At 41.2% G+C, this 16,173-nt stretch overlaps 1 protein-coding gene across 5 annotated transcripts in view; it reads right to left on the bottom strand.

Annotated features, from left to right (window-relative positions):
* Positions 1–1,664: 1,664 nt before the first annotated feature.
* arhgap27 (Rho GTPase activating protein 27) overlaps positions 1,665–16,173 on the bottom strand; it is a 30,196-nt gene continuing 15,687 nt past the window's right edge. For 3 of the 5 annotated variants that reach the window (XM_061027634.1, XM_061027633.1, XM_061027635.1), the window contains exons 3-18: positions 14,360–14,833; positions 12,532–12,771; positions 11,701–11,781; positions 11,375–11,497; positions 9,933–10,019; positions 7,823–7,890; positions 7,552–7,639; positions 6,659–6,760; positions 6,337–6,435; positions 4,784–4,889; positions 4,517–4,651; positions 3,825–3,923; positions 3,642–3,719; positions 3,350–3,481; positions 3,162–3,267; positions 1,665–2,872 (exon numbers count right to left, since the gene is read on the bottom strand). In XM_061027634.1, the coding sequence (XP_060883617.1) occupies positions 2,695–2,872; positions 3,162–3,267; positions 3,350–3,481; positions 3,642–3,719; positions 3,825–3,923; positions 4,517–4,651; positions 4,784–4,889; positions 6,337–6,435; positions 6,659–6,760; positions 7,552–7,639; positions 7,823–7,890; positions 9,933–10,019; positions 11,375–11,497; positions 11,701–11,781; positions 12,532–12,771; positions 14,360–14,833 (2,196 nt within the window). In that variant the 3' untranslated portion in view covers positions 1,665–2,694. The remainder of the gene's footprint in view (positions 2,873–3,161; positions 3,268–3,349; positions 3,482–3,641; positions 3,720–3,824; positions 3,924–4,516; positions 4,652–4,783; positions 4,890–6,336; positions 6,436–6,658; positions 6,761–7,551; positions 7,640–7,822; positions 7,891–9,932; positions 10,020–11,374; positions 11,498–11,700; positions 11,782–12,531; positions 12,772–14,359; positions 14,834–16,173) is intronic. The other 2 variants (XM_061027637.1, XM_061027636.1) reach the window with 2 other exon arrangements.

Raw genomic sequence — 16,173 nt, 5'->3', positions numbered from 1 at the left:
TGCTAAATTGATGCGTTGTGTTCCGGCGCGGTTGCACCGCAGACTAGATCCCGTTGTTAAGGTTACAGAACACTCGCACATAAGCGCTCAAAAGGCGCTGGAAGCAGCGTTTTTTTCTGAAAAAAGAAGTCAAGTGTGAACACGGCCTTAGAGGGGAGCAAATGTAAAAAAAAAATGTCTCACTTTACCCCACTCTCCCCTACAACAGAGCTAATGGAAAATTGTGAATAAAAACAGATGTTATTTTAATAATTGGTGTTAAATGCAAAGTGCTTACGGTAAATTGAGATGAAGCCTGTGTTGATGCTGACGTGCATGTTTATCTTTACAGGGGTGGTGTGACCTGTCTGTAGGTCAGGTTTTGGTAAAAGGCGGATTTTGGGCTCATCCAGAAGACCATCCACCGCCAAGAGCATCCACCATAGAACTGTGAGCAGCTAACTGGATAGTGAGCCCAACCTTCGAGACCTGAAGTGGGATTAAGAAGACTGTTTCTTCTAAGGAAGAACTTCCTTCGCTACTTCATAGAGCACAGATTAAACAGAAACACACACCTGGATTGAGCCCCAACGAAAAAGACTGGGCTTAGACACGTCAAATGCTTGTTTTATTTCATGTGCACACTTTATTAATTAGTAAATTGTATATTGTAATCTTGCCCTGCAATATTTGTGTTCCGTACATACAAAGTTTGAAAATGTATTCCTGTGTGCGCCTTTTGACTGGTATTCAGACCTTGGGCTCAAGGTGTCCTAGTCTTCTGATGTTTGTCCACCTTCAACACTTTATTTGTAGTAACATGGGTTAAAAACAACTATGCTTTTCCCCGAATTTGATCAGATATGTTGGTAGCTATGACACACCAAATGTTTTCATAATGTTGTTTACAGTTAACGTTAAAGATAATACTTGTATTTGTAGTAGCATTTTTTTTTTCAAAAACTGTTTGAGTGGAAGTTCAATAGACCTCCTTTTTCTTTCTGCGTTTACTTGAAAGTTGAACCCTGTTCCCACTGAGCTGTTAATAAGTGCATAATAAAGTATTTATTAACCTTTATAAGGCATTAATATGAACCTAATAAAGTCTTATTAATGTCAACAAACATCTTATGAATGTTGATAAGTGGTCTATAAACAAGTTTCTGTGTTAATTAATATCTAAGCCAATTATAAATTAATTTATAGTTTAATTAACTCATGAAGTCTTATTAATGTTAATAAACATTCTATTAATATTTATGACGGTATATAAAGTGTCAGTACATTTCTAATAAGAGCCTATAAGTGTCTTATAAGACATAATAAATGTGTTAATTATGCCTATATTAACACTTATATAATCTTATTTGTGTTAATGAGAATCTAATAAGGTCTTATAAGTGACTTATTACCTGTTATTAATGCTTATTACAAGCCCCTTAATATAAAGTGTTACCCAATTTGCTCAACTGCTTTTTTATATATTAGTGCTTTTGTGAGTTTTACAATTTTATTTTATTGTCATACAGGAACAGGGTTGAACAAAACAGACGAAGTGTCACAGGGAGGAGGTTGGATATTATCAGAAAGGGAGAGGACCACAGCCTCCCCACATGGGGCGCACACACCACTAGGCTACCAGGACCCCCTTTCATGTGCTTTTTGACCAAAATAAATAAACAGCATTCCATTTTTTAAAAAGTTATTTTTTATTATTGTATAACGTGTGACCTCTCGACACCTTTTAGCATAAATATGCCATCTATTCCTATTTACAGATTATAAATCTTCTCTAGAATCCACATGTCTGTTTCATAATCACACTGTTTTGACTGCCAACAGTCAACATATGCATGACTAGTTTTATATTTGTAAGGAGTTATTGTACAGTTTCTTCACATGAAGCATGGTTTAAAATACACTTTATATGTTGCCCAAGTATTCTACGTCGTCATCTACTTCACAGCCAGATGTTTGTATTAATATTTCTTTTTATACATTTCTATATTACAATAAAATTCACAGGTAAAAATGAGACTTCTGATCACAAAAAAACAAAACAATATTAGAATACAATCTCAGTGGTTGGGCATGTGATATACTGGGCCTGCAATTTAAAAACAATGTCAATAAAGTTTTTAAAATAAAGATGGAAGCTACTGTTTAACATTTGAAAAGAGAGCGTTAATGCATTTGTCCAGGTTTTCTGTCGTCGCTGCAGTTAAGACAAAATAAAATCTTAAAACATAGAAGGTGACTTTGTGAGATTAAGAACAACGCAGGCTCAGGTGAGCAAGAGCAATTTGACACAGTCCTTCTTCCACCATCACAACAAGCTCAGCATCTCTAACACAAGAATCTAGACCACACCTGTTTTACACCTGTTAGGATTGACTTCTAATCCAACAATACTGCCAAAGATCCTTCTAGTTCTCTAAGTGTTAGCCTCTTATGACGTAAATCTGGACACGACGGATGTTAAACATGCTTCAAATGTGCTCATATGAAGATCTTTTCGCCTACTTTTCACCTGGTTAAACCTCAAATATTCTGACAAAGGAAAACTTGAAGAGCCCTTTCATGTATTTTTTACAAGAGGAGTTTTGTTTCGGGTGTTGCAATGAAGCTTATTATGTTCATGCAGAACTTAAATCTAGCACTCGAAGCACGATTTGGGACGTCCGCCCGTGTCTGCAATGTCGGCTTGCCGCTGCTCTAGCTGGAGTAGAAGATATGCTCATATTCATTCAGGATGAACTCCACTATCTGGTTCTGGAAGACCATGTGCATGGCGATGTTGGACGACTCCATCTCCGGGCGGAGCAGAGTCGGGCCGAAAACGATCGCCACATTCTGCACCGTCATTCGATTGTCCTCGCCGTGCTGAATCAACCTGACGGACAAAAGAAAGGGATTTATTTTGTCAGGTACATTTAACTTAAGTACAACCCTCAAGAGTTAAAGGAACATGTATCATATAAATATTTAATTACTAAAATGGTATGGCCAAATGTAAGATTGTGTTTGTTGAAATCTAGCTTTTTATAATCCGTACAGAAACATCATCTCACTTCAAAATTGTCCAGGTCTGCCGTTGCAAAAATATCTTTCCTAAACTTTTTTTTTCCAGTGTTGTAATTATTCTAACATGAACACAGTTTTGACCTGGTAACAACACATACCTGTATAAATGTCCAAAAAGGAGTTTCATGGTGTCATGATTTGAAGGCGGAAGTGTCCTGACCAGCTCATAAATGCAATCCAACTTTGTGTTGTAATCAGGAATCCCTTTAAAAAAAAAGATGAATCCATCATAAATATAATCAAAATGAGGCAACCAGGACATTTTATTGATTTAAAATCTGCTCACTGATGGCGGTGATGAAGTCATTGAAGTGGCTGAATGGGAAAAGCGGCTCAGGAAGCTCTCGGAAAAACAGCTTCAGTGCTCCGGTGATGACGTGAACGTCCTCCCACAGGCCGTCCTCGAGGTCCAGCTCCTCTGTTTGAACGCAACAGATGCACAGAGCGTTAATGCACAGCAGGGGGCGCTGACATCTAAAGCAAAATACAGTACTGGATCCATCCCATCACTTTAAAATTTGCTTTTTTTTTCTGCATATGGAGCCATTTGGGGAAGTATTGAAGTGAGTAAACGTTACCATGGTCGGCCTTGTAGCGTAGTTTCTGAATGACAGCGAGGTTCCCACTCACTCTGTACAGTCCATCAATGTCCAAACCTGCACATCAACACAGCAGCACCAGTAGGTCAGCCTCCTCTACTCACATGTACCTCAGTAAACTGCAACCTGATTTTAAAAAGTGGTAGAAACAGAGTGGATCACCTCTTCTTTCCACCGCTTTGATGCATTTGTCTACAAAACTAGGAACGGTCGTCCTCTCCTGTGCACACAGCGTGGCCAGCTGGCAACCGAACACATTTTCTACAAGGAATAAAAACATTATGAGCAGGAGTAAACCAGCATCTTTCTTGTATTCAAGGTTATAGAATAAGTTGGCATTCTGACACAACATAAGCTTTATGTTATTTAACTCCGGATATTTAAAGGGACAGTACGCAAATGAAGAGAAAGGGTTTCCTGTTTTACTAGTTTATGTAAAACATGGAGAATATTTCCAATTCTAAATCAACATTACAGAACAGCTGGGATGAACATATTGAAGCTCACTACAACTATGAATTAGATATAATGATGGTCGTTTTGGAAATGTATCCATACTGTACATATTGTACTGACTATCTAATGTCCATATTTCTAATCGGGCTTTTAGTCTCTTGCATACAGTAAGTGTATGGAAAGGTCTTGACGCGTAACCAAAAAATAAACAAATGTCCAAAATGAAATAACGTTGTGAAGTTCCTGGCTCAGCTGCTATATTATTATTATTGTGTCATCATTTTTTCCTTATTTGTTTTAATTGCTTGTTTCATTCTTACTATTTTCCCTTTAGCGTCCTTGATAAAATCATCCCCTGTCTAAAACACAGACTTTATGTCCTAGCTGTGTGACGTCACCTCTTATGTAGCCCTTCTCTTTGACGGACTGCAGCGTGGGACGCTTCATGAGGAACTTCATCAGCTTGGTCCGAACCCTCTTCTGATCCGTCTCTCCTGCAGAGCTGGACGAGTGAGTGACGCTCGGTTTGGAGGCTAATCCGAAAAAAACAAAAAAAAACAAAGAAGAAGCAATTTCAGACATTGAAATAGTATTTACAGCGTGATATTAACCCATCAAACACTGTCCGATGGTAAACACTGTAACGTTTTTCATTTTCATCTTACGTCTTCTCTTGTCAATACCTCCTGCGACCTTGTCATCCCGCTCTGTGATGGCGATCTTTTCATACAGCTCACTGTCCTCCTCGTCTGAATGATGGTCCTGATACTCCTGATGGTCACACATACAAAGAGAGTCAATCAAACATGTTGTGGCGTGCGTTTATGCACATATGAGCATCAATATCAAAACAGCCTCATTTGTCATTGTGAGAAAAAAATATTTATATTAAGCCTTTTTTCCCGTATACACTCCTGTAAATATCTAGAATCATTTCAGGAGGACTGCTCTGGATGTTCTCCTGACCTGGCTGTTCACATATGCTCCTCACAGGGGGAGACTATCCCTTTCAGACGGGAGGGGAGGGTCTCATGAGGTATGACATGACATAAAAAAAAGACACGGAAGTAGCAGATGAAGCAACAGAGTTTGTGTTGTGTGTCGCTTGTGTTCGTCTTCAGCTCAGTCCTGAAATCATTTGTCTTAAACGTCTTAAATTGTACGATGCATGAGTGTTATTTACAAAGCAAATCAACACATTGCAAGTATTTTTCTTATAAAAATGTCATTATGTGGGGCGCCGTAAAGCCAAGCGGTTATGTCGCTCGTCCCCATGTAACGAGGCTATAGTCCTCGTCGCAGCAGCCGTGGGTTTGAATCCGGCCTCGGCCCCTTTGCTGAACGCCATCGCCCACTCTCTCCTCCAAACATTTCCTGTCTCTCATCAGCTGTCCTCTCCGCTAATAGTGAACATGGCCCAAAAAAATACAACTTAAAAATGTTTAAATTTTAGTGCATCAATCTGCTTAATGCACTTTTGTTTTGAGTCACAGACACTCGCAGCTCCATCGTCTCTCAGACACAAAAGCGTCAAACACTTTCAGACAGAAACATCTTGATCCATGAAGAAGGTTAGGAGAGGAAATATCTCCCACTTACAGACGAAAGAACTGAATAATCTTAACGATGATAACTGGAGTCGTGCTTCTGAAAGAGAACTGATTTTGTTGTAGTTTTAATTTGCCAAGCTTGGGAGAGAAGACAGAATATGTGGTTGAAGACAAATCTGCAGGTGTCCTTCAAAGTAACATATGAACACTGTCGCTTTGTCACTTTGGTGTCATGTTTAATCCTAGGAGGGTTGGGTACTTGGTGTAATTTTGATACAAAAAGAAAAGCCGTCCAAATAGACAATAATTTGCAGGGGCGATTCTGAAGTTTGTTGGAGCCCGTGGCTTAAAATTCACAGACGGCCCCTCCAGACATCCCCCCTATGTTCTAAACAATCGGACAATAACGACATGTTTTCGCAGAAGTTGTGTCGTTAAAGTGTCTCTTACACATGTTTAGAGCTGGACGAGCATCATTCAGTAATTTTTTTATCATATGAGTGAGTGCTGTCAGATGGGGCCCCCTTAGGGAGGTTTCCTACTTTGCACATTCTGAGCCACTGCTGCGTTTTTCAAGTTTATCTTCAGAAATCGGCGGGCCCCCAAATTGGCAGTTGCCTGCCTCGCTTGTTGACGAGCAGCGCCTCTGATCATCACCACTGACTCACCAGTTGTCGTATGGTGTCCACTAAGACTTTGTGCCAGTCGCTGATGATGCTCTCTGTGTCGTACTGAATCAGAAACTCCACGCCGTTCTTGCCTTTTAACTGGAGGAGAGACAGTACAGTAATCAACTTGATTTGTTGTTTAATGATAATGCACACAATCCCAATACTTTCTCATTTCTGATACAAAAACAGACGCTCACATGAAAAGCAGAAATACTCAGTAAAGATAAGAGATCGCTCTTATGCGGAAGTAAGCGAGCTAAAAATAGAAGCTTCTGAGTCAAGCCTTCACAGAATGACACGCTTTACAAACAAAACACACCTCTAACACATTCTTCTTGCTGGATTTGTCCTTCGAGGCCCAGCCAATCGTGGCTCCCCGCAGGTCCACCGTCACCTCCGGGACTATCTGATTGGTTTTGTTCTGCACAGAGAAGAAGAAGAAGAAGAAGAAGAAGAAGAAGAAGAAGAAGACTGTTTACGTAACTGACGGTGCCGCATTCCAAGAAAATGAGCCACGCTCGAACAAAAGCTGCAAATGTCCCTGTCGCCCTGCAGCCTCAGGGCTCGTCGCCGGCTTCACTCTGCAGGTGTTGTTATGTCTCAGTAAGGTGTGAAACAGGACGCCAAAGTGGAGAGTACATGGGAAAGAATGGGGCGATGTATTGAAACTCTTAGACTGTACTTAATCAAATAAAAAGGTTATTTCTGTCGTCACCTAGCAACAACCCCTCACAGAAATGTTCAGAATGCAACTTGAGCAGCATTCAGGCGTCAGTGTTTTTTTTTTTTTTTTTCATTAGCACAGGATGAACACTTCCCTCTCCTATGGCGGAGGTGTGGCCAAACAGCATTCAGGGTTTTTTGGTTTCATGCCGGAGCTCAAGGGCGACATCGACTGGATCAAGAAGTCGCGCATTCTTCATTTAAAAGCTTTTTGGATGTTTTCATGCACACGTTTTTATTTCCAGTGAGTGAATAAGTTATAAAGGCGGCAGAAACATGCAGTGGAGCTAAAAGAACGATGGATCCCTCTGACATTAAGTGCTTTAGGAGTATAAAGTATAAAAGCACCTGAGATTTCTACATATGTACAGAACTCGGGTAAATCTGCTTTGCTGCATTCCTGCACAGATCACACTCATGCCTCTTTTCTCTCAGCTAACACGTGTACATCTGCTTGTGTTAGTCGTTATTATTGAGTGTGTTTTTTACCGAGGCCCCCGGCGCTGTAGACTTCGGGTCTTTGTGGAACGTCAACACTCCGCCGAGGAGAACCGTCCACGTCTGGGTCCAGTTTTTCCTGAAAGCAGAGAATCTCAGACCTCAGAACAAAGTGTGTGGGGGAGCTTTGTGCATGTGTGTGTGTGGAGGGGGGGATGACACAGGACACCAAAACAGACCCAGACTCAAAAAAAAACAAAACTGAAACTTGAGTTTGTCACATCTGCAAAGACAGGAGACCTCGGAGGGAATTTCAGCGCACCTTACTTTCTTGCCGTTCTCAGAAACTTTTGTTTTGTTGAGAATTCCTGCTTTCTCCAAGTTCTGCACCTGGGAATGTGAAAAAGATCCTTAGTTGTTGATTAAAAAAAAAAAAAGAGAGAGCATTTGTAAACATTAAAGCTGAAACATGAAGTGAAGTTATGTAATGATATGAAAGACACATCCATCCTCGTTTCAGGTCACATAAAAGGGCAGTAATGACAAACGGGGTGGTGTCCCCATTTTTGAATCTGACCAGAGGTACACGCCAAGGGTGTCCTCTGAGTCCGTTACTGTTCATCAGGTACTTGCAGTATCTATTAGGGCCCACCCTGGTATAAAAGGGGTTAAGGGAGGGGACGCAGAGCATAAACTCCTACTTTATGCAGATGATATCTTAGCTGTTGTGTCTGACCCTCTGGCATCCCTACCAAATCTGATGGACGCTATCCAATCCTTTTCTAAGTTTGACCCATTACTTCAAAAAATTAAGACAAACCTTGATAAGTGGGAGAAGATCAAACTCACATTGTTGGGAAAAGTTAACATAATAAAAATGGTAATTGCACCACAGTCTAATTACATTAGCATGATGTTGCCCGTCAAAATACCATCTATGATTTTTAAGAACTTTTAAGAACATGAACTTTCCTGCATTGTTTGTGGGAGTGTAGTTTGGTCAGACCTCTCTGGACTCAGGTCATTCATATATTAAGCAATTGGTTTAAGTCAGAAATTCCTTTTAATCCAGTGTTGTGTTTACTGGAAGACCGATCTCCGATACCTAACATATCCAAGGGTGAATTCTGTGTGATCACGGTGGGTACAATAACAGCCTGTCGAGTTATTTTAAGACACTGGAAAACATCAAAGGCCCCACATGTGAAAGAATGGGTTAGTGCAATGACTGAGACAGCATCTTATGAATGTATGCTGAACAGACTCAGTAACAGAAGGTTGGAGAAGGGGTCTCCCTGGGACAGGTGCTGGGACTACATGAGGGTGGATGACGTGTCCAAATAATTTTCAATCATAGGATCACCATTCAGATGTATTCCTGATTTTTTTTGATTGTCTCTGCTGTGACGAGCATTATGTGTAATAATTTTGATGTATTTATCTTTTTTATTTTTATTTATTTATTTATTTTTTTCCTCTCTGGCCTGCTGCTGTAGTTTATGTTCACTGGATCTGTGTACTGAAGTCTGCCCTCATGTTTTGTGTAAGCTAAGGGTTGCTATATCCTTGAAACCTAAATGTGTTAATGCCATGTACCGTGCCTTTAAAAAGTTCAAAAAAAAAAAAAAAAAAAAAGTCACATAAAAGGGCGCTTCTCTTAGAGGAATGGGGTCTCAAAGATTACGACGTTTTCACCTTTATTAGTCGGCTTATTGTTACAAATGAAGATATAGTTGAATTGAGCAATACTTTGACATCACGGTGGATAAATCAACATGATCGGGGCACAGTGGTTATTGTGCACGCCCCATGTACGGAGGCTATAGTCCTCCAAGCGGGCATCTCGGGTTCAAATCTAACCTGTGGCCCCTTCCCCCAGTATCAGATTAATAAGGAGGTTTTTGAGCTACAAGTCTCGCAACGCTACTCAACATGTTACCCGCACTGACACAATTAACGGTGAATGTGAGTAAAACAAATCTCCTTTAAAAAAAAAGGCATTAAAAAAGAAAATTAAAAAGTGTGCATGCAGCCTGTTGCAGTTGCAAATTAGCCAAAGTATTTCTGATTTTGATTTATGTGAAATGGCAGCACTTAAAGGAACGGACACATGTTGATGCAATGAATGAAAAACGCCAGTTCCAGTGCAACACATGCCTCCTGAGTGATCTACACCTTTTGCCCGTCATAGATAGACTCCGTTATCTATGCATGAAAGCTCAGGTGAGCGCTCAAACTAACAACCCACGTTGTAGCGCAGCCACCTGGACGTCAGATAATAGGGGCTTCTCCAGGGTCTAAACCCAAACGCCTTGAGAGAAACACACACACACAGAGCGTCATTCAAGAGCAAAACACAGTTCATCCATGTGTTGTTCTGCAGTGTGAAGAGTATCAGCAGAACCGGCTGAAAAAGAAAACGGCTCACTCACGTTGTGCTGCGTCTCCGGAGAGTTTCCCGTGCTGGAGCTGTCGCTGCTGTAGTCGGACGTGTTCCTCCGGTGAGTCGGGACGAATCTCTGAATAACAGCGAACGGACAGCAGCGGAGAACATTACCATTCATTCTCAGTGACAACCACAAGTGAGCAAAGAAGTTCAACGTTTCTTTGTGCAATTCACACACACACAGTCCCCGAGAGTAGCCGCAGTTTTTAACACTGAAATGAAAGCGAAATAAAAAAACAAATCTATGACAACTCTTCCATTTCTGAGATAAGTGTGTAAGGCCAGATGTTGCTCAGTTCCTTATTTACCCTTCATGCATGCATGTGTTCTGCTTTTAAAGTTACCTGTGTGTTTAGTAATGTTGTTTGTTTTTATCTGTGCTGCCACTGACAAACAGCTGCTGAACTGTCTGTCATTATTTTTTAGAGCTATGACAATAAAGATCGATTTATTACTTTATAGAGTAACAACCTGAAATCACGACTTTATCAGCCTAATATAACCATAAAATTACAACTTCATTCTTGTAATATTTCAATGTTATACTTGTACCGTTAAGACTTTATTCTCTTAAAAGAAATGTTTAAAATGTCTCACTTTATTCTCTTAGTTTAACAACTTTAAAAAAAAAAAACCTCTGAGGTTTTTCTGTATTGCGGCTCACTTATTCCCATGTACACTGTTTCTCTTGTTTGTCCTATTTGATGTTATTTCTCTTCATGTATGTAGCCTTGAATCAACAGACAAAAAAAAAATCACGTCTATCAGTTTAGCATTTTACACTGTCGGTGGTGCAGTGGTTAGCGCTGTTGCCTCACAGCGAGGAGGTTCCTGGTTTCAGATCCCCGTCGGTCAGGAGCCTCTCTGTGTGGAGTTTGCATGTTCTCCGCGTGCATGTGTGGATTTCTCTCCACGTACTCCTGCTTCCTCCCACAGTCCAAAGACATGCTCATTCTGGGTTGACTTGTGATAACATAGGTGTGAATGTGAGTGTGGCTGGTTGTCTGTCTCTACATGTCAGCCCTGTGACTGGCAAACAGTCCAGGGTGTACCCCGCCTCTCGCCCAGTGACAGCTGGGATCAGCTCCAGCCCCACCCGGCGAGCCCGAATGCCCTTGACCTGACTGTCTCAAGAGCAAAAATCCCTCATTTGTATTTTGTTTGTGAACTTCTGTATCTGTCCCCGTGCAGCTCTGAGCTGGAACTGTCACTGTGAATGCGAGTGCACTGCAGCTGATTTGCCTTGCTAAATAAGGGTTTAAAAACATGGGAGTGCCGCTCATAAAGCAGGGACTCACCCGAACTACTTCTGCCTGACTGAAGCTTTCAGTTTAAGCCGGCTGACACACCCTGAGTGTGTGACACGGTGTTTGCATGTACATGCAGGTCTGAGTGTGTCTTAGTGAGTGTGAGAGAGTGAGTGTTTACCCCGTCGTCCAGGGCTGGGCTGAGCTGTGCGGGTCCCATGGTGTGTCTCCAGTTTTTGATGACTGACACGTTGTCTGCCTCGACTCCATTCTCCATCCTGGACTGGCCAGGACCTACGGGGGCCTGAAGGGACCAAAACAATGTTCAGTTTTTAATTCCATTTTAGAAACAAAAACTCAAAACCTTGAGGGATGATGTGACCTGTTTTACTTTTCACCAGACAAGATCGACTTGACTCTACTTCGATACACATTTCCGTCTCATTTCCGTACAAAGCGGAAACGGTTTTTCATCGATCATAATTCCTGAATGGTTTTTTTATTTACCTCTGGCAGGTTCCACTGAGACTTGGAGCCGCCCCTCAGATAGTAGTAGGTCTGCCCTCGATCGTCCACCGACTTAATCCACTGTTAGAAAAGAAAATGTATTCAATACGATGATTTTGAAAACTAATTCTCTTTCCCAAAGAAAGATGTTGAACATATCTACAAAGCCTCAGCTGACTGGCTTAAATGTTTCTCATCTACAATGATATCCTACAGTGATGGTAATAAACAGAAGGCATAAAGTAGTGAGGGTGTCATAGTCCTCTGTGCATTATGAGCTGGTGAAGCTTCTGTTGTTGCAGAGACTTTTACCTAAAGCCTCTTGTTCTAAAAATCAATATTACTCAGCACTGTAAATACAGAATGATGTTGACATTCCTGTTGAATGGAAGAACAACGCCTGATGACCGTCTGACACCCGTCCGACACACCACTTTAAAAAAGTAGAATGGCTGTATCGACACTTTTGTTGACTTTCCAAAGCATTTTGATAATCAGACAATGACTCTCCTTCCAGCTTATTTTAAACCTCACAAGTTGCAGAGTAAATACCCTGATTCAAGTGTGAAATGTGTGTTTTTTTGAAGATGAATTTAAGGGGAATTTTCAGCTGTTTTTGGCAGTTTGGCCGCAAAGAGGTCAGCAGGAAACAAGGGTTTAAACACGCGACACAATCGAAAACAAAATATCTATATATAAAAATATGTCTACCTTCCACTTATTTTGCATGTGCTGTAACCACACGGCCATCGTGGCAACTAAACTGTTACCCAAAACAATTTTGATGTCATTGCTGTCAATAAAGTGTACAGCCCTGAAGTGTGGACGTACCTGCTCAGGGGAGTGTTCACTGGTGAACACCCAGGTCCCGCTGGGATCCACATTGAGGTTCCAGCCGCTGTGGGTGCTGCGGTCAAGGTTGGCCCTCGGGATGATGGTCCTGCTCACATGGCTGAGGGTGTACTCTTTAGGGAGGGTGGGAGGGCCTGTCGCAAGGAGCATATCGGAGGGCTCTGGCTGTTCTCCAGCTGGGTAATCCCCTGCAGGGTAGTCCTCTTCAGGTAGAGGAGGCTGGGGTGGAAAAAATGGTGGAAACACAACGTGCTTTATAAAAAAATATAGTGTCCCTTTGCCTTTCTGCATCAACTCAAAGTCGTGGAATGAATGTTTTCTTCTTCTTTTCCTCCCTGTTGGATGGGATAGTTTGAATTTGGGGAGATACTCTAACTCGCTTTCTTTCTAAGCGTTAGATTTGACGATCAATCATCTAATGTCTGTTGGGTAAATACGAAGGTAAAACTATAAGCCATTTAGCTTTGTAAAGCACAAAAACTACAATCTGGGGGAAAAGTTAGCCTTGCTCTGGTTGAGTCACGTGTTTTACATGTGCAAAAGTTGAACCATTAATACGACAATTTGTGGGCTTTAAAGGTTCACCATATTTCTCTAACACTAATATGTGTCTCTAGTCTGTCTATAAACCCCCCAATGATGAGAAAAGTCCATCCTCTCCGTCTTTGGCCTGCTCCACTTTTCAGAAAATGTGTGCTCAAACAGGCCGTTTGGAGATTCTCCAAAGGGCAGTAGCCCCTCCCCCCAGGTTGGGTGACACTCCCACAGCTAGGTGTTTGTTCTGCCCTTTGAGTCTGCCTTCTCACCATAGACAAAATGGCAATGTGCATGAAAGCCCAAGCCACATCTCCTTCCAGAGAGGGGGCGTGGTCAGACACAGCTCATTTGCATATTTAAAGCTACAGACACAGAAACAGCCTGTTCTGAGCAGGGCGGAAATAGAGGGGTTTATAGACATGATCAAATACAGGATCAGAGTGGATTTAGAACAAGAAACTTCACACACATGTTTTGGGGAGCTCTGAGACTTATTCAAACTTGTTGAAAATCAGGAGAATATGTGACCTTTAAGGTTTTAAACCTGAGTTGCTTCTCGGTGCTTCAACTTTGGACAGAGCCCGGCTAGCAGCTTCTCTCTGATTTCAGACTTCATTCTAGGCTAATTTCTAGCTGCATGGTTAACATATAAACATGAAAGCAGCATTGTTTTTATACTTTATCTATTTCTGAGAAACCAACTAATTCAAAGAATTCTTCCTTTACTCAACACTTGCAGAGTTTCTTGAACAGTTGCTACATCTCATTGCATAATGTCAGCTGATTCATTTCCACCGTGACACCATAAATAGAGTAAAATAACCTCTATGTGACTTTGATTAACATGTCACAGCGTTCTCATGGCCTAAATGTATTTTTTACTGTCTTGGCCCAGTAACATTATTCTCTAGCTCGAAAATAATGTGACAGAAAGGGGGCATTTGTTGGCAGCACAGTTGTTACTGAAACCATCTTTGGTGGGATATGATTTGAGATATTGTTATTGGCATCTTTTGAAATCTCTAATTGTCTCACTGCAAATGTATTCAAAATGTTGACGGATGATTATGTCCTCTTAATGTTAGGGACAATATACTGTTGGAGATACTACACTGTTGCTTTCAGCTTCATAATGGAAAGGAGCCCTGTCTGCTATGTAGGTGCTGCAGATCTAAACCCATTAAAACAGACTGTATTTACAGCTTTCCCCTGGGTGAAGCTAAAACAGGAGACAGCGAGGGGCTAAGTAGAGCAGCCAGGCTGTCCTTACCGGCCCTTCCTCGTGAAACCTGTGCACGCTCATGGGCTCCGTCTGAGCGGGATACGGGCTCAGCTGCTCTGGAGGCTCCCAGGACGTCTCCCCAGACATCGGGTTGTAGAAGTAAGGTTGACCACTGTCCTCATCAACTAACTGCTCCCACTCTGAGGTCCACCCCGAGGGGGAGGCGGTGGATGGGGAAAGGGCTGGAGACTGAAGAGGCGAAGGGGAACAGGGATCCTCTTCCGGAGGTGGCTCAGGGTCCAAGGGGGAGTCTAGGAATGGGTTATCCCAGGTGGTGCGCCCCGTCGAGGGGTGAAAGTAGTACTCCTGTCCACTTTCCTGGTCAACATGCACTTCCCATCCCTCTGGATCAAGGTATGAAGGAGAGTAGGACGAAGGAGCCGACGGGGGAGACTCTGAGATGCTTTGGCGGAGTTGTGCTACATTGACATAAACGGCTGAACGGAGACTTTCATTTTCCACCTGTAAAAAGGCCAAATGGTGCAAATTTAGAGCCTCAAATACAAACACAAGTTCATCATAAGAGCTAGAACTAAAGTCAGTGTACCAACAATGCAGAGTGCTTTTGTGATAAGTAAAACCAGCGTACAAAGAACCTCTCCTTTCGAATGAAAACTGAATTTCACAAGAAGAAAGACAAGTGAAGAGGTGCACCAGCCAGAGCACAGGAAGTAACCCACAGCTGAAAAAAAAACCACTTCACCACAAAGATGTTCCTCCAACAACAGTAATCACAAAATTCTAGTCTCATTGTCATGCTTTGAAAACAACCACACTTTAATGCTCTCATTTCAAAAACCGTACACAAAAGGTTTTTTATCTGTGTTGCTACTTAAGCAAATGTTGTGCCATTCAGCTTGTTGTGTTTTTATGATAACCTCGATGAGATATAAGAATAAGAGAAAAAGGAAAAAGTCCATTGCTTTTATGTAATTGATTAGCCTACTATCTAAATAATAGTAAGTAATACAATGTTTTTATAGTGCTTTTCAAAATACTGTTAGACACTTTACAGAGTCACATTAAAACAAAGCTAATTAAATGAAAAAAACATTCAAACACAGCTTATATTAGCATTCTATTTCTTCTATAGCTGAAATTACCATTTTCTTGTTTTACATATAGGCTAACTAGAGGAAATACCTACATACACTACCAAAATATTATCTAAACTTACACCTCTACTTGGATCTTTCTTACATGTTAGAATAGCCTTGCTAACAGTAATGAAAGCTTTGAATTATGCCTCTGTAATGTGCTAACCCTGCATTAGCTAATGCTAATGTTAACTCTATGAATCTTTGCCTTTATTTGATCCTGAAACACCGTCACATCGCACTGTTAGCTAGGAGTAGGTTGAATGCTAATGTTAACTGTTGCTGAACGTTAGCTTATATTCAAATGTTGTGACTTGGCAAAATGTCACTATCCACAGTGTTTCCAGCTGAATGTTTGTTATCAAATATCAAATAAGTGGTATTAACTTTAACATGACCAAAGGTTTTTGCTCTCCAAAGCGTTTTCAGTTACTAATGTTATCCTGTAACACTATTAAATGGTCAGTTATGCTGCTAGGTGGCTAAGAAATGGTGTAATGTTTGACTTAGCCGTGGTCAAAACACAACTTATGTTATCAAACAGAAAATAATTTAGGGAAATGATTCAGCTCTGTCTGATGGTTTTCCAACTCTCTCTCACATCAGGTATTTTCTTGTCTTATCTTCCATTGTACATAAACAAATTGCAGAAAACTGTAATTTCCACCTCATGTTACCTTCATATAAAGAGCTCTTTATGTGACC

This window comes from Labrus mixtus, chromosome 21 (assembly GCF_963584025.1).
Source record: "Labrus mixtus chromosome 21, fLabMix1.1, whole genome shotgun sequence".
NCBI classification, from domain to species: domain Eukaryota; kingdom Metazoa; phylum Chordata; class Actinopteri; order Labriformes; family Labridae; genus Labrus; species Labrus mixtus.
This window is presented reverse-complemented; position numbering and strand designations above follow the sequence as displayed.